Genomic DNA, 23431 nt, shown 5'->3' with positions numbered 1-23431 from the left:
GGACCAAATGACTACATTCTTCACTCATAGCATCTTCATTTAACACTATATTATAATCCTATTATTAATCTCCATCTCAGATACATAATTAAAATTATATTCTATACTCAACTGTGTAAAGGTTATCTCAATACTTCCAATATTTGCCACATCATCTTTTACTCTTGGTTTCTGACACTACACTCCAGTCACAATATTGTATCATTTCAGCATAACAGCTTTCAGGGCCTAATCCATCCAATGGGGCTATATTTGGGCATTGAGTTGTTTGTTTGACTAACATTTGCAACATTAAACATGCACCAGGTTCTGTTCTAATTGGAGTATGCCAATTAACAAAGTAGATAGATTCCTTACACTCAGAAAGTTTATATACTAGTGAGGAGAAACATTCTCTGAATACACAAATAGGTAAATATATCACAAGCCGAAACGCAAAAAATAAAATAAAATAAAAGGCTAAGAGGAAAAATAAATGAAGATAAAGGAACACACAAAATGATGGATGCTGTACTCCTATATATATTTCACTCAGGAAAGACTTCCTTGAAATAATGAAATGAGAACAAAGAATGGACAGAGTTGGAAAGTGAACCATATGGTTCTTATGCAGGAAAAGTGTCCCAGCACAGAATACAGCCAGTGCAAATGCCCTGGGATAGCAATGCACTAAACATGTTTAAAGAACTGCAATGAGACAGTGTGAGCAAAAGAGAACATGAGTGGGGAAAAGGGCACAGACAAATTAGGAGAAGCAGTGGGAAGCCAGATCTCATGGTTCTTGGTTATCACATGGTAAACCTTTAAAAATTACTGTCTCACTGATACAAGAAGCCTTTCTAGTGCTTTAGAAAAGAGAAGTAACATAATTTTACTTAGGTTTTACAAAGATCACATTTCAGTGAAAAGATTAACAGGTCACAGATGGAAGTCAAGGGAAGTGTCAAGAGCAAATGGAAGAGGATGGAAGAAGAATCATGATGAGGGATGGGATGAAGGCAGCAAGGGGTAACCATCTTGACCTTCTGTTCTTTCTCTCCCCAGCAGGAAACCACAAGCAGCCCAGCCCTCCTTTATCAACTTCAAGAAACACCTTTACTAGTACAGATTGAATGCTTAACATTTTGTATTTCAATAAAGGTGAAGACAAATGAACTGTGTCTTTTTCTTTTTTTCATAGAGAATATAATTTCACTGAAAATGGTGGGTGAGTCTAAATGAAGTGGAAGAAGCTAACTGGATTTTTGATCTTTATACCTCATGTAATATCTGATGAAGAAAACTGACTGTGACTTAGCCCCAACAATAGGATGAAAGAAGATGATGCCGAAAACGATAGTGACGTAGTGCGCCTCATACCCATTAGAATGATTCCCATCAAAACAAACAAACAAACAAACAGAAAATAACAAGTGTTTGCAGGGATGTAGAATAATTAGAACCCTGTGATCTGTCGTTGAGAATTTCAATTGGTACAGCTACTGAGGAAAGCTGCATGAAAGTTCTGCACAAATTAGAAGTGGAGTTACCATATGATCCAGAAATTCCATCTATGGGTACATACCTAAAATAATTGAATGCAGGGTCTCAAAGATTTATTTATACACCCACATTCATAGAAGCATTGTTCACAATATCTAAAATGTGGAAGCCACACAACTAACCAATAAATGATAAATGGATAAACAAAATGTGGTATACACTCATAATGGAATTTTAGCCTTAAAAACAAAGTTCTGACATTTGTTACAATATGAATGAACCTTCAGAACATTAGGCTATGTGAAATAAGGCAGCAACAGAAAAACCAACACTGTATGATTTCACTTACATATGAGGTACCTAGGGTCTCAAATTCATAAAGACAGAAAGTAGAATGGTGATGGTCAGGGACAGTGGGTAGGAGGAAATGGGGAGTTACTATTTAATGATCTAGAATCTCAGTTTTACAAGATAAAGAATTCTGGAGGTAGATTGGGGTGACTGTTATGACATTATGAATGTATTTATTATCACCAAACACCACATGTAAAAATGTTAAGATGGTCAATTTGGGGGTATGTTTTTGTTTTGGGGTTTTTTTTTTGAGACAGAGTCTCCCTCTGTCACCCAGGCTGGAGTACAGTGGCCCAATCTCACTGCAAGCTCTGCCTCCCAGGTTCAAGCCATTCTCCTGCCTCAGCCTCCCGATAAGCTGGGACTACAGGCACCTGCCACTACACCCAGCTAATCTTTTTGTATTTTTAGTAGAGACGGGTTTTCACCGTGTTAGCCAGGATGGTCTCCATTTCCTGACCTCGTGACCTGCCCACCTTGGTCTCCCAAAGTGCTGGGATTACAGGCGTGAGCCACTGCGCCTGGCCGGGGGTATGTATTTTTACCACAATAGGAAATTGGGAAAAAATGGTGTTAATTGGAGGTAAGAAGAGATGGAGTAAATTGCACCCAGGAAACTCTGATCAACTTACACAGAGGAGAATTAAGCTACTATGCAAAATTGATGAAAGAAGAAGTGAGAGTTAGGTATATTATTATTTCAAAATGAATCAAGGAAATAATTGGAAATCACACTATTATCAAATATAAGATAGAATAGGAGAGAGAATTCGCAGTGTGAATGAGCTACATCTCATTTTTCATATGAGACAGTTAATAGTATTGTTTGTAATTTTTATATCATGAAATAGATAAAACAGGCATCATTGGGTGTTCCAAAGATTGTCAGCAAAAAATAAAGCAAATAACAGAGAAATTACACCTAGTTTGTGGGACCAAAGATGAAAAGCATAAAAATCTGATTTTTATTGTAGTGTTTTCTGTACTACTGACAAAACTTCTTAAAATTGTAATCTATCCACATTTTAAATAGTATACAGCCATCAAAAATCAGATAGTGTTTCATGTGTTGATTTTTTAAAATGTTTGTCACACATTGTGAAGTTAAATAAAGCAAATTATCAATAATATAATTTTAAGATACTGCCACTATAGAAAAAAACAATCTGTAGGTAATTATGTGTTATCTATTGTTGAGTATCAAAACACCCCAAAATACAGTGGCTTCACACAAGAAGCATTTATTATTATTACAAGGTGGCCAGTCAGCTGAATGTTTCTTTTTGTCACTGCTAGGATTGTGTCTGAGATCATCTGTGTGTAGGGTAGGCATCTCTGCTGACAAGGCTGGGATACCCCATAGGTTGGGAAAACACTTGGCTGGAGGCTGGCCTAGGTTGGCCTTGGCTGGGATGACTGGGCTCTTCTCCACATGAGGTCTCTATTCAGCTAGCAATCTAGCCCAGGCTTATCCTCATTTAGCTTCAGGTGTTCAAGAGGAAGAAGGGCACAAGGATTTGTAAAACTCAGACTGGAAACTCCTTCAGATCCCTCTGCTCCATCATGCTGGCCAAAACCAACCTATAAGGCCAGTTCAGAATAAAGTAAAGGCCAAAAAATGCTAGGAGGCCATTGATTAGAGCCATGGATAAGATCAGTATTGCATTAAGTGTTTTGTAAAATTATTTAAAATATTACACACAGATACAAGCTAAACATATCGTTGTGATTACCTTGCCATGTGAAATTAAATAATCTACATTTTTCCATTTTATAAACTTTTCTGTTGTTTGATTTTAATGGCACACATATATCTGTTTCAAAAATAAGTGAAAGAGCTTCTTGTTCATTTAATGAACAAAAATACATTGATCTTGTGGAAAAACAACATCCCAATTTAAAAATGAGTGGATCAGGAAAGAGAAGAAAAGAGATCACTTATGTGAGTTTCTCAAATAGTGAAGGGAGTATCACCATTTGGCAGTCTTCAGTTAGCCTCTTTCCCTTAACTTCCAAAATCACACTTCCGGGGTTGAGTAAGTATCAGTGAAGTAAAGACTCCTGACCATTTAGAGGCTGATGGCATCAGACAGACAAACAGAGATTTAACTTAATTTATTAACAGTGTTAAAAATAGACAGGAAAACAGAACACAGAGATGGGTTCTCATGCAAGTGTACATGATTTCATTCTGTTCACTTTGTTATGTCAAAAAGAAGAAAACACCTTCTGCTTCCTATTTTCCAAAGGAAAGCAGTTATACACGAGATCAGGAGTCTAATTTTATCTTGGCAAAGAAAAAGAGAATTTGAGGACTGGGAATTTTCCATTTAGGGTAATATCAACAAGCTGGTCCACTGAGAGGAGAGCAAGCCTGTTGAAATTGTTTTTGCTTTCATAGCTTTTTCCTGTCCAGGGAGCAGGAGAAGCCATGGCTGGTGAGTGGCTTCAGTTTTTCTGTTTTTTATGGCTGTCCTTTGAGAAAGTTATATTCAAGGGAAAGAAGAAGGCAGAGTGGAGGGGGTCTCCCAAAAGCTAACTATTTTACTCTGGGTATGGAGGGAGATATGTCAGCTTCCGGCACAGCACTAAAAATGCAAACCAAGTGTCTTCATTAATATGTTATAACTTCTCAAATGAAAGAGAAATGTGGAAACATCTGGATCTCTGTTCTTAAACTTTTCCTTTGATTTTAGACTCTTCTTTTAACTCATACTGACCCGAAATTCTCACCCATTTTATAAGTGTTCTGTTACGGTGAGGGTGAGAAGCCAGGCGGTTGAACAGGTAACTTGCATTTCCTCCACATTTCTGCTCTCTGTGTGAACTTTCAATTACAGCAGCAAATGGGTCAGCTACAATATGTGTGCTCAATCTGGGCATACCGAGCTTCCCTGCCAGCCTTGATAAGGGAAACAAAAAAGGTGTTATTTTACAGATGAATGCATTTATGCTACACATATTGAATGTAACGTCTTTTCAAACTAGTTATTGATAAAAGTGAAAGAAAATGAAGAGATCGTAGGAGATGTAAAGACTAAACTGAGTCAGCTGTCACTAAGTTCCTTAGTGTATTCACTTTGCTTCTCTGAATCTATTTCACCATCTATGAAAATGGAGAGAATTGAACAAGACAGGAGCTTCTCCACGTGTGGTCCTTGCACCAGAGGCTTTGGCATCACCTGAGAAATTGTTATAAATGAAAATTTATGGGCCCATTCTCACCTATCAAATAAAAATTATTTGGACTAGGATGCAGGAAGCTCTGCTTACTAAGCTTTCTAGGTGATTCTTATGCACGTTAAAATTTGGGAACCACTACCCTAGAATGGGGATCTAAAGTTCTGTCCATATCTAAGATTCTATCATTTTCACAGATGAGAAACCATCCAACGGTGTTCTGGTCCACATGGTGAAGTTGCTGATCAAGACCTTTCTAGATGGCATTTTTGATGATTTGATGGAAAATAATGTGTTAAATACAGATGAGATACACCTTATAGGAAAATGTCTAAAGTTTGTGGTGAGCAATGCTGAAAACCTGGTTGATGATATCACTGAGACAGCTCAAATTGCAGGCAAAATATTTAGGGAACACCTGTGGAATTCCAAAAAACAGCTGAGTTCAGGTGAGTATTGTGGGGCTAACAGCTAGTAATTCATTCTTATTCTTTCTCTACTCTTCTTATTCAGTTTTTGTCTTCTTTATTTTTCCTTTCTCCAAGTGGAGAATAAACTATGCCCATCTTAGGACCTTCTTCACCAATCTTTTTTTTTTTTTTTTTTTAAAGACAGAGTATTTTGCTTGCTGTTGTCATCCAGGCTGGATGGAGTGCAATGGTGCAATCTTACCTCATTGCAATCTCCACCTCCCCAGTTCAAGCAATTCTTCTGTCTCATCCTCCTAAGTAGCTGATTTTATGGGCATCCTCCACCATGCCTGGCTAATTTTATTTATTTATTTATTTATTTATTTTTTAGTAGACACAGGGTTTCACCATGTTGCCCAGACTGGTCTCAAACTGCTGATCTCAGGTGATCCTCCTGTCTCAGCCTCCCAAAGTGCTGGGATTACAGGCATGAGTCACTGGGCCTGACCTCCTGTCTATCTTATTTAATGTCACAAAATACCTTGATCATCCCCAATTACTTTTACACTGCTGTATACTTTTTTTTTTTTTAACAATACTCACCCTATCACTCCATACAATTTACTTATTCATTATATTATTATGTCTCCCTCTGCTGAAATGTAGACTCCACCATGTGGGGGGTCTTTGTCTGCTTTGTTCATGAATATATCCCAAACACATGGAAATGATACCTGAAACATAATAGGTGCTCAGTAAATATCTGTTAAATAAACGAATGGTGTTGGATACATTAAATTCAGTGATAGCCTTTAGCTATTCTGGGCTACTCTGGTTGCACAAAGTGGACGTTAGAGTCATTCCCAGATACAGAATGTACAATAGGGGATATCTATTATCTTTTGCTTAGCTGTGGCTTTGCCCCAGAAAGAAATGTCTGGAAATCTAGATTTCTATTTAAGGAAGGAATAGGGAATTCATGGGTCAGTGGGGTATAGATGTTTCCTTCTCTCTGGAACATGGGTTGCTACACTTTTTCTTTGAAAGATAATGAGTATTTTAATCTTTCTGGACCATGTGGCCCCTGTCATGACTCAAATCATCTATTGTAGCTCACAAACAGCAATAGACCATAAGTGCATGATGGGTGTGTTGATGTGTGTCCCAGTATAACATTATTTATAAAACTGGGTGTTGGGCTGAATCTGACCCACAGGCCATGGTTTGCTGATTCCTACTCCAGACTGTAATATATAAATGAGTATATTCCCAATTCTTGGATATGCATCAAGAAAAGGCCAGTGAGCCAGGATGTTTAGCCATAACCTCTCCCCAGAGGTGGCATTTCAGTACATACTTGAACTGTGGGGAAGGAGTTGTGCCAAACTCTGAAACAAAAGTGTTCTCTAGAAAGGGGAAACAAGAGCAAGGACCCTGAGACAGTAGTGCTCTTGCTGTGTAAGAGGGTCACAGCCAATCTGACTGGAGAGTAGGAAATTAGAGGGAGTATAAATGGAGCTATTAAAGAGACAGGCCGGGATTTTATTTGCAATATAAAATGTTGCAGGGTTTTGTTTTTGCTTTTTTTTTTCTTTTTTTTGGAATCTTTTTTAGACAAGTGTTTATTAGCAGTCGAGGATCCTTACAAATTCCAGGAGTGTTGCATAGCCTCTGTTCTTCCTGGCCATCTATTACAGTTAACATCTATTTCTAAAACAAGTGCTTAAACTTGTGTGAGTATTAAAGAATGTTTTTACGGAAGCTAAGTTTTATCTTAGTTTACATAAAATAAGTTGACATTAAAAAGCAGAAGTAATATGACATATGATAAATTGCCCTGAGTAAGAACTTGTTACTCCCTTTTACCAAGATGTAAATAAGGTGTTTCCAACTAAGAGTTTTTTAAAAAATAAAGGAGCTTTTAATCTCCCACTTTTCTTTCTCCATCTCTTTCATTTTTCCTTTCTTATCATCTGTTTTATTTTCTTTCCCATTGACATTCTTTTTCTTGTTTCTGTTTTTTCCTTCTCTCTTTTTTTCCTCTGTTCTTTTTCTCCTTCTTTCCTTTTACTTTCTTCCCTCCGTACTCTCAATTCTCCCTTTAATTTCACTGCCAATTTTGAAATCATTACATGCTAATTGAGCCAAGTAGGTTGTAACTGCAAGGGCATGTCCTAATGTCTACAGCAGAAAAATGATAAATGATGCATCCTGCCTTCATTTACACTACCTTAGAAGCTGTTAAACGAGGAGTGATAGGATAAGCGTCGCATCACAAAGGCCAGTTGAAAGCGGTTTAAATATTTCAGTTAGAAAAACAATAGCTTTTAGACTGGGTTTATGGCAATAGAGCTGATGAAAAGTTGTTAAATTTGAGACCTAGTTTTGGCAGCAGAATCAATGCAAATTGACTAATGGATTGGATATGGGATGTGAAAGAAAGGAAAGAATTAATAATGACTAGGTTTTTGGCTTGGCAACTGGGGTGTATGGTGCCATTTACTGAGTCAGAGAAAACAGGTGTGCAGGGGACACAGATTTGAAGGAATGCACAATATCAGGGTCCTGTTTTGTATGCTTACTTTGGAACATGTGGTACCTCCAGTGGTGGATGTTGAATAGGCAAATGGATGGGCTCACAGAGAAATCTGGACTGGGAAAAATCTGAAGATTCGTCAGTATGTAGATAGTTTTTAAGATATTGAGACTGGAAGATGCCACGTGGGAAAGAGCATTGATAGAGAATAACAGAGTGTCTGGCATAGAAAAACACAACTTTTGGAGGCATTGTGGGAGAGGAAGAACCAACAACTAAGACAGACAGGGTTAGGAAGAATGGCTGGAAAATGCAGCATTACAGAAGCCTAGAGAATGCCATGTGAATGCTAAGAAATCAACATATAATCAGTGGTAGTTTGATAACTATATTTAAGGATTGAGGATAACAGCTGGATTGGATTGCATACAAAAATCATAAGACAGAAAAATTGGAAATAGCAAAAAACAAAATGATTTTCAGGCATTGTGTAGAGAAGTAAAGTAGTGAAATGGGCCAATAATTGGCAAGGAAACAGGAAGGTTTTTTTAAAAAAAATGATAGATATTAAGTCATGCTGCTGTCAATAGGAATAAGTCTGTGGGAAAAGAGGAAGAGAATGATGTCATAGAACCTGAAGCTGAATAAATACCTGAGAAAAACCCTTGTTGGTGGGAGGGGATGAATTTGAGAGCTCAGGTAGAGGTGGTGATCTTAGATAGGAGGAAGGACACATGTTTTATGTAGCCAAAGAGAAAGTAGAGGAGGTGAGCAGAGATGTAGGCAAATTAATGGATTTGGTGGTTAAAAGATGAAATATTTCTTACCCAAAACTATGAAAAGAAATAGAAGGTTTGTTGCCCTAAGGGAACAAAGAACCAGGGGATACCTTGTAGCTATTTTCAAGTATTTGAGGATAACTATTCACTAACAGAATTTATAAACTAGCAATCTTGGTAGATACTATTCTAATATACTGGAAATACAAAGATAGAAGACCACCTTTTCTATCTTAATTAAGGTTACAGTACAGTAAACACAATTAAAGTACAATGCAATAGTTGTTTATGTTGAAGGTATTTTCATGTAAGAATGAAAAAATAGGGAAAGACATGTTGGTCATGGAAGAATTCATGGGCTTTTACAGGGAAATGAATTAAATGTTTTCTGTATGATTCTGAGGTGGGAAATACCTATCAATACCTAGAAGGTACACAGATTGTAATACACATAACTGTTCAAGAATGCCTTGGAATGTTTTGAGTTCCATGAAAGGGGAGATGTCTCAGAGAATGGTAATAATAAAGAAGGGATATTTCAAGTGACATGAAATATCTGAGTAGTGATTCCACTAGGCTAGATAAACATTACACTTCCTTCTGAATCTTAGTTTCTGTGTTTATACGATGCTAATGTGTTGGGTCTGAAAGATAAGTTCATGCCATGAGCACTAACAAAAACACAGAAATTGATAACCAGGTCAGTAAGAAGCAGAAGGAAAATAGGGATGTACTCAATATTTTTGCTTTAGGCATTTTAAATATGAAGCAATTTTCTCATTTTATGAAACTTTTTCATGGACTGGCAGTAAGCAGTTTTGAGGAATGAGAGCCTAGCAAAAGGATCTGCAGTGTTGCAAGGCAGCAGACATTACTGCTTACTATGCTACAGAATTTTTTTCTCTCTTTCAGCTCTTCTGGAAATCCAGGGTGCCCAACCCAGTGGCAAGTTAAAGCTTTGTCCTCATGCTCACTTCCATGAACTAAAGACGAAAAGGGCAGATGAGGTGATACGCTTTGAAATACGGAGACACAAGATTACTCATTCAGACAAGACACTGGGGACTTACTGGAATGGTTTAGCTCTCGTCACAAAGGCCTTAAGATCAAGAAATTATCTAACCAATTGGTCTTCACATTACATTTTCTGTTTCTTCCATCTTATTTTGGGACACAGTCTAAACTCTCCACCACCTAACTTAAGCCAACTTCATACAGTGAATACTTACACTGCGTACATGCTTTCAGTCTGGTTTTCTGCCTCTATCCTCACGAGGGTGTATTTTCATGCAGAAACTTTGTGTCACTTACTCCATATTTATATTGGCCTGTTGTGTATGAACTTTGCAGGCAAAAGAGAAAAGTCCTGGGGAAAGTCATTCTGTGTGTATTAATTGCAGATATATCCAGTGATGGAGAAAGAGGGGCGAACATGCCTGGCCTCAACATCTGCAACAAAGAATTCAACTATCTTCATAATCGAAATGGTTCTGAACTTGACCTTTTGGGGATGCGAGATCTACTTGAAAACCTTGGATACTCAGTGGTTATAAAAGAGAATCTCACAGCTCAGGTAATGGCTCCAGAGAGAAGAACAAGCTGCTTCCCCTCCACCTCCACCTTTAGACACTTTTCAGCCTCTTAATTGGCAGCTGAAAGAGCAAGATGTATGATATTATAGGAATTATATTTTCTCCAGAATAGGATCCCCTGGATTTTAGCCTTCTCTAATGCACAGTCTTATAGCATATGAGTATGCATATGTGTGTATGTGTATTTACAGAAATTCTACGTAGCAGAGTTTTAGTAAAAATATTGGGTCTTTCGATGTTCACAATCTGGGAGACAGCTACTACTTGATGGTCTGCATAAGACAAAAGCTCTGCACCCTGAAATGTCTGATACCTACAGAATTATCTTGTGAGATTTTTACAATGTCATGAGCAAGTGTCTTAATGTAAAGGCAGGTATAGGGGGAACAAATCACACACACACAAATATGTAATGAAACAGTTGTGTTTCTAGCTCTATTTTGCAAAACTTTAGAGAGACCATTTTAAACTAACTTTCTGCTGCTCCATAGTGAATGAATTTCATATTTTTAATATTTGTCAGTTTTATCTTTTAAATAAAAACTTAGAAGAATTCCATCATTAAACAGATTATAGCAAAATGGTCCTATTGGTGTACTGTCATCTCACTTGGCCTTCATTTTATTCCATCTCCCAGCATCTTCAGAAACCTAAGGTTTTACTAAAAACCACTGGGCAAGATACTACATAAAAACCCTACTAACTTTAATATTCTATACAGCTAAATTTTCTAGTTTTATGTCAGAACACTGTTTATCTTATAATCCTATTCAGTCTAAACCATCTGATTCCTTAGTGCTGGCTCCTTTTTGTGAACCCTACCCATTATTTGATTACAAACTACATACACATGGAGACTTCCTCGATAGTGACTGAAGGGTCTCTTTCAGGAAATGGAAACAGCACTAAGGCAGTTTGCTGCTCACCCAGAGCACCAGTCCTCAGACAGCACATTCCTGGTGTTTATGTCACATGGCATCCTGAATGGAATCTGTGGGACTAAGCACTGGGATCAAGAGCCAGATGTTCTTCACGATGACACCATCTTTGAAATTTTCAACAACCGTAACTGCCAGAGTCTGAAAGACAAACCCAAGGTCGTCATCATGCAAGCCTGCCGAGGCAGTGAGTCCCCAATTAGAAAGCTGTAAATCTTGATTTTGAGACCCCAGGGAGTGGCTGTGCACTTTTAAAAATTAGCCTGGTGTTCATTTTCTTAGGGATGGGCAAGAGAAACAACATTTCAGTACTACTAGGTCCAGTGCACTTCGAAATTGTATTAAGTCCCTACCATTTTTTAAAGAAACTATAAGTACAATAATTGGAAACATCCCAATCATCTGGGACTATGTTGTCAACATGGTTGTTCTAAACTCAAGTGGGGTCTGTTTTGTTCCCAGTAAGTGAGGCGGTATTTCTAGTAGTAAGGTACTTGCATTTTTAAGTAATGCCATGATAAAATATACTTAAGTAAAGATATCAGTGTAAAAGAGAGAGTCTGTGTGTATGCATATGCATATGCGTATGTGTGTATGTGTGTATGCATATGTATGTGTGTGCATATGTATGTGTGTATGTGTCTGAATATGTGTGTGCATTTGTGTGTATGTCTATGCATATGTGTATGTGCATGTGTATGTGTATGTGTGTGCATATGTGGATGTTTGTGCATATGAGTATGTGTGTGCATATGTGTATGTGTGTGTATGTGTATGTGTGTGTATTTATAAATATCTCTTCTTTAATTAGACATAATGTCTCTCCCAGATGGTGCTGGGATTGTTTGGTTCACCACTGACAGTGGAAAAGCCAGTGCAGATACTCATGGTCGGCTCTTGCAAGGTAACATCTGTAATGATGCTGTTACAAAGGCTCATGTGGAAAAGGACTTCATTGCTTTCAAATCTTCCACACCACGTAAGTGATTTCAGAGAGAATAATTTCTAAATTTCTTAGTAGGTTTCTAGATAGTAGGCTTGGCTATGATCATATCTTATCACCGAAAAGAGCATTTCTTCTCTAATTACCAGGATATTTTAGGTGGAGAAAAGATTTAAAATGCTGAGACTTTCATAATTAGAAAGCTATAAATCTTGATTTGGGAAGAAACGTTCAAAGTTAACAGGACTTTGCAAGGACTTTGGTGGGCATCAAGACTTGGAATAATCTAACTACAAAAAGTGAGGCATGATTTGATTTTGTTTTTAGAATGTAGCAATGGCACAGAAAGGTATCATTTTCTCACAGTGTAGCTCCACAGCCACTTCCCAGCAATTAAAGAAGCCAACCACTAAAACCATTATACTTGCTCCACACATCCCAGTAACTCTTGACCTATTATTATTAATCTAGTTTCAGGAAACTAGTTAACATTTAAATGCCTAAATGTTAACTAATTTAGGATAGTGAAGTCACTGAATAAAAAATCAGTCCTTTGGCAGGAAAGTCATAATACAATGGAAAAATAGAGAATATTCTTGACCGCTAATGGTCAGAATTGCAGGAAATCTCTTTAACGATCATCCACAATATTATTCTATCAATGATTTGGAGAACAGGAGCAATTTTTAAATACCTCCTTTGCACAGTTCACAGTTCTAAATGCTCAATTTAGGGATTTCAAATTTTAATCAACATAGAAATCACTTGATTTCTTATTCAGTAGTTTGCTTATTCAGTAGATTTCTTATTCAGTAGGTCTGGGGTGGGGCCTGACTTTCTGCCTTTCTTAAAAGCTTTGTTGTGATTAGGGCTGTTGTTTGTGGCTGCATGTGAGCACTGAGGGACTAGAGGACACTCTGAGTCCAGCCTGGGGAATAAATAACTAGAGTAGCTTCCCTTCTATTCATGTAATGTATTCGAGTTTTAATAAGATTTTATTTGAATAATAAGTTCTACACTTACAGCTGTTGAAGGAAGTTAAAGAGGTATATAAGGCCTGGTACAAATTTTGAAAGTATACTTAATTTAGTTTGGGAAATACAATATAATATGCAAAATTGTTTCTTTCTCCTTCCTTTCTTCCTTCCTTCCTTCCTTTCTTCCCCCCTCCCTCCCTCTCTCGATCCCTCCCTCCCTCCCTCTCTCTCTTTCTTTTTCTTTCTCTCTCTTTCTTTCTCTTTCCCTCTTTCTTTCTCTTTCTCTCTCTCTTTCCCTCTTTTCCTTCCTCCCTTCCTTACTCCCTTCCTTCCTTCCTTCCTTCCTTCTTTCCTTCTTTCTTTTACATGTAATTGTGTGCTAGGCCTGGGCTTGGTGCAGGACATAGGATGCACAATTAAAGCAGGTATGGTTACTGAACTTCATGGAGTTTGCAGTCAGAAAGGCAGGCACTAACTGTGGGAAAAACACAGTTACAATATAAGAAGAATAAATAATAATTGTCAACTCTGGTAAAAGCCTTAAAAAATATGTGTTCACATTTGAGAAATGAAGGAGTTAACAAATGAAGGGTAAGAGCAGAACTTTTTAGTCAGGAAAGGCAGTGCGTATGGAGAACTTACAGACAAAAAAGGAGCTTAGGAGAGGAGGCTGAGTGGCTGGAACACAGCATCAGGAGAGATGCTAGTGGAGAGGCTGGAGAGTGAGGCAGGCACTGAAACACCTGAGGCCTTATATGGTCCTTCATACTAATAGTAACAGGAAATTCTAGTAGGCTGTAAGCAATTAAATGATAATATTTTTGTTTTTGAAGACCATTCTGGAGGTTCAGTGTGGAATAAATTATAGTACAGCAAGAGTCGATATATGAGGACAGGTTAAATGCTAGCACAATATTGCAAGCCATAGATGATACTGATAGTCTTGAGATGTCATAAGTTGTATCTAAGAAACAATTAGTATACAAATATAATATGACTAACCACCCAGTGGTTTGGTGAATATATGTCAGGTGAACAAGAAGGTGTGATAGAAGTGACTCCAGCATGCAAGTAAATGGTGGGGCATCAATTAAAACGTGAGTTTTGCAGTAAGTTTTGAAGTGCTTTGGCATATTTTAAGATGCAATGAAGAGTAGAGAGCGGCACAGTTGTATATTTCAGAGGAGAGATTTGCATTCGGGATAAAATTTTGAGAGATGCTGCCCTAAGGATAATATTTAATATCTTAAAAATGGATGAAATCATCTAAGAATTGAGAATCGCATGAGAAGAGGCCTTGAAATGGAGGTTAAAATTACCCTAGAGTTGAATATTAGAGAAATAGGAACCAGCAAATTTGACTCACAAAGTAGAATCAGAGAATAAGAAAGTACACAAGGAGTATGCGTTGTCAGACTTTAATGTGAATGAAAGATCAGGTGAAGGTGAGGCTTGATGAATGACTATTCGATTTAGTAACTTGGAGGTAATGGTTACCTTGGGGAAAGCCATTTGGCAAAGCTGATGTTAGGTATAGGAAGGAGAAGCCTGATAGGAGTGAGCAGGATAAGGGAAATGGAATGGTGAATATAGACCGAATTGGAATTTTGACTTTAAAAAGTAAGAAGAAATCAGCAGCTGGCGGCAAATAAAGTAGTAGTCAGAGAAGTATTGCCTTTTTTTCTAAATTATAGGAGCAACTTGGTCATCTTGAAATGGTAAACAGAAGCAGTCCTTGAAAATATTTTTGTACAACATAACAAAAAGTGCAAAAAAATATAGTATGAAACAAGTCAGGATGACATTCCCAGAATCAAGGAATGTCAAGGCTGTATTATTTTTCTGTTATGTAGTTAGTGCTGAAAGGACTTACACTCTTTTCCACTACTTGCAAACCCAGAGGATATCACTTCAGTCTAGCCTACTAGAAAATCAAGGTGATTTATGAGTGAGGAAGGTCCATGATGGCTTTTTCTGGGCCTGGTATGGAAGTTGGAGGTCCATCTTTATTTAGCATTGGCTTCCCTCTCTTCTCCAAAGAAACAAAATCAGATTTTTTTTTCCCAAAGTTATGTCTCCAGGAGTCTTCCACACGTATAAAAGATCACATCCTCCAATATTTTGATGCCTTTTATTTGCAGATAATGTTTCTTGGAGACATGAAACAAATGGCTCTGTCTTCATTTCACAAATTATCTACTACTTCAAAGAGTATTCTTGGAGTCATCATCTAGAGGAAATTTTTCGAAAGGTAGGGTCTTCTTTTATTTTCAATGTTATGCCCCAGAAAACTTTGGAGAACCATTTGTGAATTTTTATAAGAAATCCCAAAGCTCTTAATTCATCTTGACAATCCTTCCTGTACTCCAAGTTTATTCAAAGATGGGGTCTTCCAAAATGCTACATAGAACCATTGTGGGTTTTCCCAATAACCTGACTCTGATAGCTTTGTTCACCCAGGGAATTCTTTTTAGAGTAACAATTCATTTGTGAATGTGCTATACCTAAGGAAAAGCTAAAAATATCTTCTGTTTACATTACTTAGCTACAACCTTAATACACACCATGACTTTTCTCACTCCTGAAAGAGTCAGGTTTTCCTTTTAGAACATCTCTAAAGGCTTTCTTTACCATTTTAGGTTCAACATTCATTTGAGACCCTAAATATACTGACCCAGTTGCCCACCATTGAAAGACTATCCATGACACGATATTTCTATCTCTTTCCTGGGAATTAAAACTCATAAGAAGCAACTCAGGTAAATATATTCTAGAAGTGGATTTGGGTGCTCCCTGCTTAGTCTATTCAGAAAGTCTGGATAGAATGGAGAATAATGATGGCATGTCAGCTGCCCACTAGTTATAGAGGCTCGTGTTATTTGCCTTTTCTTAGTGACCCCCAGTGAAACCCTGGTTTTATATGACATCAGTCATAGTACAATGGTTGTATAACTAATGGTAGCCCAATAGTGGTCAGCTAGAAAATCCTTTATGTCTAATTTCCCTCAAGGAACTACTCAGCGAATGGGGAATATTGGATTCTGATGTATGCAGAAAGTCAAGTCATTGGAAATGTGATGTATAGCCAATGTTTGTCTCTCTTCACCCAAAAGTCAGTTTTTGTGAGTCATGTTCTCCTCTCTTTGTGATGAGGCTTTCCTGTACCATATGTCCCACTAGCTGCTAAATCTATGCTGAGGCAATGAGACCCTAGTACAGGTCTTCCCATTTGGGGATGACAGATCCGTAGCCCTTTTGTAAAAGTATTTCTCACAGTAGACATTAGTTATATTGACATCTTACCGATAATAGCCAGATTACTCATGTTCTTTTCTTCTACTTTCTCTAGGAAAATGAAGGCATTATGGTGTCTATGAATCTGCTATTAGAAAAGGTCAATTTTTGATTAAGAATATTTTTATACCAAACTGCTCAGCTGTCCACCTTTTCAAATACCAGGCTAAAATCAATCTCATATTTTTGCTAAATTAATGCTTAATAAATTTTTATTATAAAATTGTGCTTGTTTTCTAATTTTGTCATAAATTAAGTCATGCTTATAGGAGAAAAAATTAAGTATTAAAAATCATAAAAAATGAAGAAATAATCATCATCAACCTTTTTAAAACTATTCATAAAAACTCAAGTTTTTTATATAGCTTATTTATTTTGTATATCCAATTTTGTGTGCTTTTATTATATTGTTATAACATTACTACTAGTAACAAAACTATCCTAAATATAACTTCTAAGTTTATAATATTCATCAGGTATATATAGGGCATACTATTTAACTTTCACCTGACTTTTAGATGTTGATTTCAATATTCATTTATTTTATTTTACTTTTTGTTTATTTCAATAAGTTTTGGGGAACAGATTGTGTTTGGTTACATGAATAAGTTCTTTTGTGGTGATTTATGGTGCACCCATCACCCGAGCAGTGTACACTGTATCTAATGTGTAGTCTTTTATCCCTCAACCCACTCCCACCCTTTCCCCTAAGTCCCCAAAGACAATTGTATCATTCTTACGGTTTTGTGTCCCCACAGCTTAGCTCCACCTGCTGCTCTGTCTGTCCAGGTGCGAGCTGCAAGTTAGGCCTGATTCTTATCTGTTATTTTCTCTGAAGTCTCCTATTTATTTTCTTTCTTTCTTTCTTTCTTTCTTTCTTTCTTTCTTTCTTTCTTTCTTTCTTTCTTTTCTTTCTTTCTTTCTTTCTTTCTTTCTTTCTTCTTTCTTCTTTTCTTTTTTTCTCTCTCTTTCTTTTTCTTTTTTTAAAATTTATTTTAAGTTCTGGGATACATGTGCTGAATGTGCAGGTTTGTTACATAGGTATGCATGTGCCATGGTGGTTTGCTGCACCCATCGACCCATCATCTAGGTTTTAAGCCCCGTGTGCATTAGGTATTTGTCCTAATGCCCTCCCCCAACTTAGCCCCCACCCCTGGACAGGCCCTGGTATGTGATGTTCCTCTCCCTGTGTCTATATGTTCTCATTGTTCAACTCCCCCTTATGAATGAGAATATATGGTGTTTGGTTTTCTGTTCCTGTGTTAGTTTGCTGAGGATGATGATTTCCAGCTTCATCCATGTCCCTGCAAAGGACATGAACTCATTCTTTTTATGACTACATAGTATTCCATGGTGTATATGTGCCACATTTTCTTCCAGTCTATCATTGATGGGCATTTAGGTTGATATGATTATGAACATGTTTAACTTTTACTTTTGTCTAGAAAGAGGTTTATATTCTTAGAATGTATTACTAAAAAGTAGAATTACTGGATCCATACACTTAAACTGTTTGATAAATTATTGCCAAAATTTTTTGCCAAATTATATGCATAGAAGAAATTCAAGATAATGACTGGTAGGTAGAGGAATATTTTTTTTAAAAAAATCATTACTGATATAATAGGTAAAAATAGTCAGTTTCATTGACATGCCTTTTGTTATTGACGTTATTTGACATTCTAACCACTTTATTTGCTGTGTTTTGGTGAACTGTTAATTTATTTTTTAAATTTTATTTCAAATTTTATGTGTGTTTTCCTTATCAATTTGTATAAATCCTTTATATATGACAGTGTATTAGCTCATATAACATTAGGTCATATAATATTTTTAGTTAGTTCTTTGATATTATATTTTCTGTATGATATGTGATGTGGAATACTCACATTTTCAGTAATAGAATCCATTTATATTTTCTTCTGTGTTTGTTTTTATATTTTCAAGCTTAAATATTGTATCACTACCTATAATTTCTTACAATTATATTAAAGATATATTTAAATATCTTATTCTCCTTTAAATTTTATGAATTCATTCTCTAAACAATATGATTTTGCAGTGAAATGTGACATGAGGATATTATTGATTTTTCCAATGAATTACCAGTTGTCAATGATACACCACTTGAATCATATGTATATAATCATATATATATATACACACCAATTGTAACATTGTCTTTAATATTAATTTATAAAGTGTTATGGAATGGGTGTCTTGGAGGATATTTAAGAAAAATACTGGACATTGGTATCTACTTTAGAGAAACTTTTACTACGAGGGATTGAAACTCACTCAAACTAGCTTAAAGAAAAAGTTTCGACATAAGCATACAACAGGTAATCTCATATTCCTCCATTATAAAAAGCAAACCACAATTAGGTCTCTGGAGATATGGTCTAGAACATTGAAAATCAGGTAATCATTCTCTTTGATTAGCATCTTCATTGTGTAATGACTCCTTCTGAATCATAAATTTTCAGATTACTAATTATGGTACTTTTAATAAATTAGCTTATCTGACACCAGTTTCCAGGTATGAAGTGGGCGTGCTAGTATCTGACTCATATTGAGCAGGTGTAATATTATGTGCATGTAGCACCTCCCTGTTGCACTGCCTGCCACACAGTGGGCAATTGTTTATGGTAGAGATAATTAGTGTTACATTCACCGATTCATCTTTCAGGACTTACGCTGTATTACATTGCTAATTACTGTTTGATCATCCTCTTCAGCCCTTTCTTGTTCTTACTGTCCTTAGTCACATACTGTGTGTGTTTCCAGGTAAATTTTATAATGACTGTATAAGTTTTCTGATAATTAATATAGGGTTCTAATGGAATTTAAATGTGTACATTTGTTTATCTAGAGCTATGGTTTTCAAATTTATTGTCATGCATTTTTTAATTTTTGAGCAAATGTTTATATTTTTCCTTGTATAACTTCCTCAAATTTCTGAATCAGGATATACCTAGACATTTTGTATTTTGTTACTATTTTGAATAAGAATGTTTTTCCTCCAACATTTCTAACTGATCAATGCTGTGGATGTAAAGGAAAAAAAATGACAGATTCCCTAGATTCTTAAATATATATGTCCGTTTTCACGCTGCTGATAAAGACATACCCAAGACTGGGGAATTAACCACAGAAAGAGGTTTAATGGACTTACAGTTCTACATGGCTGGGGAGGCTGCGGAGGAACAATCATGGCAGAAGGCAAGGAGGAGCAAGTCATTTCTTACCTGGATGTGGGCAGGCAAAGAGAGAGAGCTTGTGCAGGGAACTCCTCTTTAAAAAACCATCAGATTTCATGAGACTCATTCACTATCATGAAAACAGCACAGGAAAGACCCACCTCCGTGATTTAACCACTTCCCACCAGGTTCCTCCCACGACATGTGGGAATTGTGGGAGTTACAATTCAAGATAAGATTTAGGTGGGGACACAGGAAAACCATACCAATATGTAAATTATATATATATACATATATGCAGTTTTTGTAAATATCAAATTATATATCCATATTAGCAGCTTTATTGAGCATTCAATTCATGGATCTAGATAATTTTTTGTTTTATCCTTTGAAAATTAATTACATAAAATTTTATTATCCACAAATTCTAGATTTCTTTCTCACCAATATCCACAGTTTTTATTTTATTTTCATAAAGTTTTATATTTATTATATGTCTAGATTATATAGCCAATTAAAATAATGATAGCGAATATTCTGAATTATTATCTTAATAGGAATTCTTCCAGTTTCCTGATTAAATATATTTCCTGTTGATTTTTAGCTAGCTTTTATATAATTAAATGTATATTTACATTGCTATTTTTCATATGATTCATCTCTCAGTGTTATTTGAAGTCCTCATGTAGAATAGATAGAATAAATGGAAAGTATAATCTTTGTATTTAGAATACTTATATGATCATACTAGCCAGTGGTCTAATATGAAGCAGTGATTGCTTTCTTAGTATGACATCTTTGTAATGTAGGTTTATTTCTTCTACACTTAAAATAATTTTGCTAATAGTTGATTTTGAAATCCCATATTTATATTTATAGAAGGGATTCTCATCTTTCTTGATTTATTTTTCATTATTTCATAGGGTATTTTTAATAATACGTATTTTTTAGGGAACTACAAATGATATTTTTTAATAAACCAATAATACTTGAACATGTTTTATACCTGAGTTCACCTATAAGTTAACCTATAAGCACATATAAAGGCCAGCCTAAGTTTAATCCTTAATAGTTACTATTAAAAACTATCAAAATGATGTAAATTTTAAAAACAAATTACCAATATATGTTTGCATGTGTGTAGTGATTATTTTAACTTTTCATCTAGATGAAGGCTTAGTTATGCAAACTAAAAACTCTTTATTTTGTTTTAATCTTGAGAACATTGGCAATTTTGTAAAACTATCCAAACAGAACTAAAAATTATAAAGAGGGAAGTGAAAATCATCTATGTTCCACAAGATGCCATATGTTCTCTCATTTTCACCTTTCTGTCTTTCTTTGTCTCCTCACATACAAAGACATATACAATGAGAAGCATACTGTACAAGCCACTCTATGACCTGCTTTTCAATTTTCCTTAAAAATAATCACCTAGAATTAAATTGAGTAACAGATATGTGAAGAATAGGTGACATAAATGGAATAAATTCAGAAATCTTGGGGATGACAATCTATGGTACAACTTTAGGGTGCCATATTTACATAATTTTCTGATTTTTCTCATCCCCTCTCTGTCCCACCTGCCCACTGCCACCAGCTGTCTTTTCTGTCACTCCTCTGTGAGTGCCTGCCTTTCAAAGGTCACCTCTTGGTTCAAGGTGGCTACCGGAACTACAGCCATTACTACTATTAAAAGCATACTCCAGCCAACAAGGAGGAAGAGAGGAAAAAAACACATTTGCCCTCCCTTTCAGGGAATCATTTATGCTTATAAGCCATTAACCAGAATTTAGTAACAGAGCAACCCTTAGCAATGAGATGAAAAGTGACATATTCATTGCATGTTACCACATGATTAGCTAAATACTGGGGATTCTATTAGGAAAGGAAAAAACAATATTGGGTCTCAACTGGCTGCCTCTGCCGTGCATTGTTTCCACATTTAATAGCTACCCAATATTCCTTTTAATAGGTGTACTAGAATTTATTTTATGAATTTAGGTAATTTCTAAATTTGTTATCTTAAGAATTTCTGTAATAAAAATTCCCTTGTACATATATCTTTAAGTTTCTGTCTGATAAAATTATTGGAATAAACTCTCAGAACTGAAAAGAGTCAAAAGCATTAAATTTTAACTTTTCTGTGTAAGGTATTGTTAAGAAAATTGTCCAAATGGGTACTATCTGTGAGCAGAAAGTGACAGGGCCCATTTATCTATAGTTTCACCAATGTGATATATAGTTAATTCTGTTGATTTGTCAAGCCACAAATAAAATCACTTTAAATTTTGGGTATTTCCTTTATAAATTGGTTAAGCATCCTTCCATATGCATATTGGTCACTATACACAAGTTACATGTTAGCTGGTGTCTCCTATTGCCCACAGGTTCTACACGTTTGCTTTGCACTTAAAGGAACTATCTTCTGGGCTACCTCTCCAAATTCAAACCCCACCAAGCTTTTCCTCTTACCTGCTAGGCACATTCTTACTTTAGAATTTGCTACCATTACCATCACTGCCCAAAATAATACCCCTTCTCATCACCATACTCATATGGTATGCCACTGCACTTATTTCAGCCCTTATTGGCAAAATCTTAACAAAAAGCTATCCGACCAAGGAAAAGTAGGGTTTGCAGAATTCCAAACCTGAGATCATAGTGCAAAGTATGGAAGGATGAAATTAAAGTTGATAAATAATTGTTTAATGACTGGTACAGTGCACTGCTGTGTCCTATGTAACTTATCAAAATCATTCTGCTCTTCTTAGTGTTACAGTAGCATTACCACAAAAGCAGAATCAGATTGTTTGTACCTGTATCATTCAGAATTTGATCAGAGAAGCAGAATCCTCTGAAAGCTGTTTCAATGGTCTATGTGAAGCTGATGCTTCTTTGTCTATGACTGGAGCCTGTAGGGTACCTGGCAGGGTAAGCAAGAGGTGAGTGAAAATAGACTTGATGGTAAAGAAGCAAGACAACCTAAAACCTGTATGAATCAGCTAAAAACCAAAAGACTGGACTAAACTCATTCCAGTCTCTCACTGTTGCTATGCTTCCAACTTTGGAGATGGGTGTGTTCTGCAGAAGGAGCTAATGTTAAACTCATACCTGGATCTAAGTAATCATCTGATTGAAGAATTGAGGAAGCTGAAGGAGAAAACTGACTGGACCCGCAGGAACGGTGGGCCTGGCTGTTTCTCCAACCAACCACAAGAGTGGCGACAGACCTAAGTTGCAACGTGGCTCGTGTTTTTCACCAGGCTTCCATGTCTAATAAATTATGGATGCTGCTTTACTCTCATCTTCCAAATCTCAGGAAAAAACAGCTCCTGTGGCCTAAGCTAACCTGGAACTACATACGGAGAGGAATTCTGAGAAACTTAGTTTCAGCTTAGTTAAGTTGACACAATAAAAAACTAAAACATTGGCCTGCATGTAGTACACTATAAATATGTATGTATAAATAGTCATATATATTGATCCACTGACTTCTCTTATCACTTCTACATTTTCTCCTTAGATGAAATCATGTAATTTCATTGTATTCAATGTCATCTATATGTTGCTATATTCCCAACTTTGTATATACTCAATAGATTTGTCTTCTAAGTTTCACATCAATATTTAACAAATTGACAACTGGTATATTTTTGGGACATAATTCCAAAACTGGATTTATATTTATCACGTCTTTCTACTCCTCAATTAACTCTTCCTTCATTCTTCCCACACTTCTTAGT

At 36.1% G+C, this 23431-nt stretch overlaps 1 protein-coding gene across 2 annotated transcripts in view; it reads left to right on the top strand.

The window, feature by feature from the left end:
- The window catches only part of CASP12 (caspase 12), a 34204-nt gene extending 17496 nt beyond the window's left edge, over positions 1–16708 (top strand). The window contains exons 4-11 of one of the 2 annotated variants that reach the window (XM_063784483.1): positions 1048–4274; positions 5214–5465; positions 10142–10314; positions 11224–11458; positions 12083–12250; positions 15333–15442; positions 15831–15950; positions 16541–16708. In XM_063784483.1, the coding sequence (XP_063640553.1) occupies positions 4268–4274; positions 5214–5465; positions 10142–10314; positions 11224–11458; positions 12083–12250; positions 15333–15442; positions 15831–15929 (1044 nt within the window). In that variant the 5' untranslated portion in view covers positions 1048–4267 and the 3' untranslated portion in view covers positions 15930–15950; positions 16541–16708. The remainder of the gene's footprint in view (positions 1–1047; positions 4275–5213; positions 5466–10141; positions 10315–11223; positions 11459–12082; positions 12251–15332; positions 15443–15830; positions 15951–16540) is intronic. The other variant, XM_063784484.1, reaches the window with a different exon arrangement.
- The last annotated feature ends 6723 nt before the right edge of the window (positions 16709–23431 follow it).

Source organism: Pan troglodytes, chromosome 9, assembly GCF_028858775.2.
Source record: "Pan troglodytes isolate AG18354 chromosome 9, NHGRI_mPanTro3-v2.0_pri, whole genome shotgun sequence".
Lineage (NCBI taxonomy): Eukaryota > Metazoa > Chordata > Mammalia > Primates > Hominidae > Pan > Pan troglodytes.
Note: the sequence above shows the minus strand (reverse complement) of the source record. Positions and strands in the feature narration are given on the sequence as shown.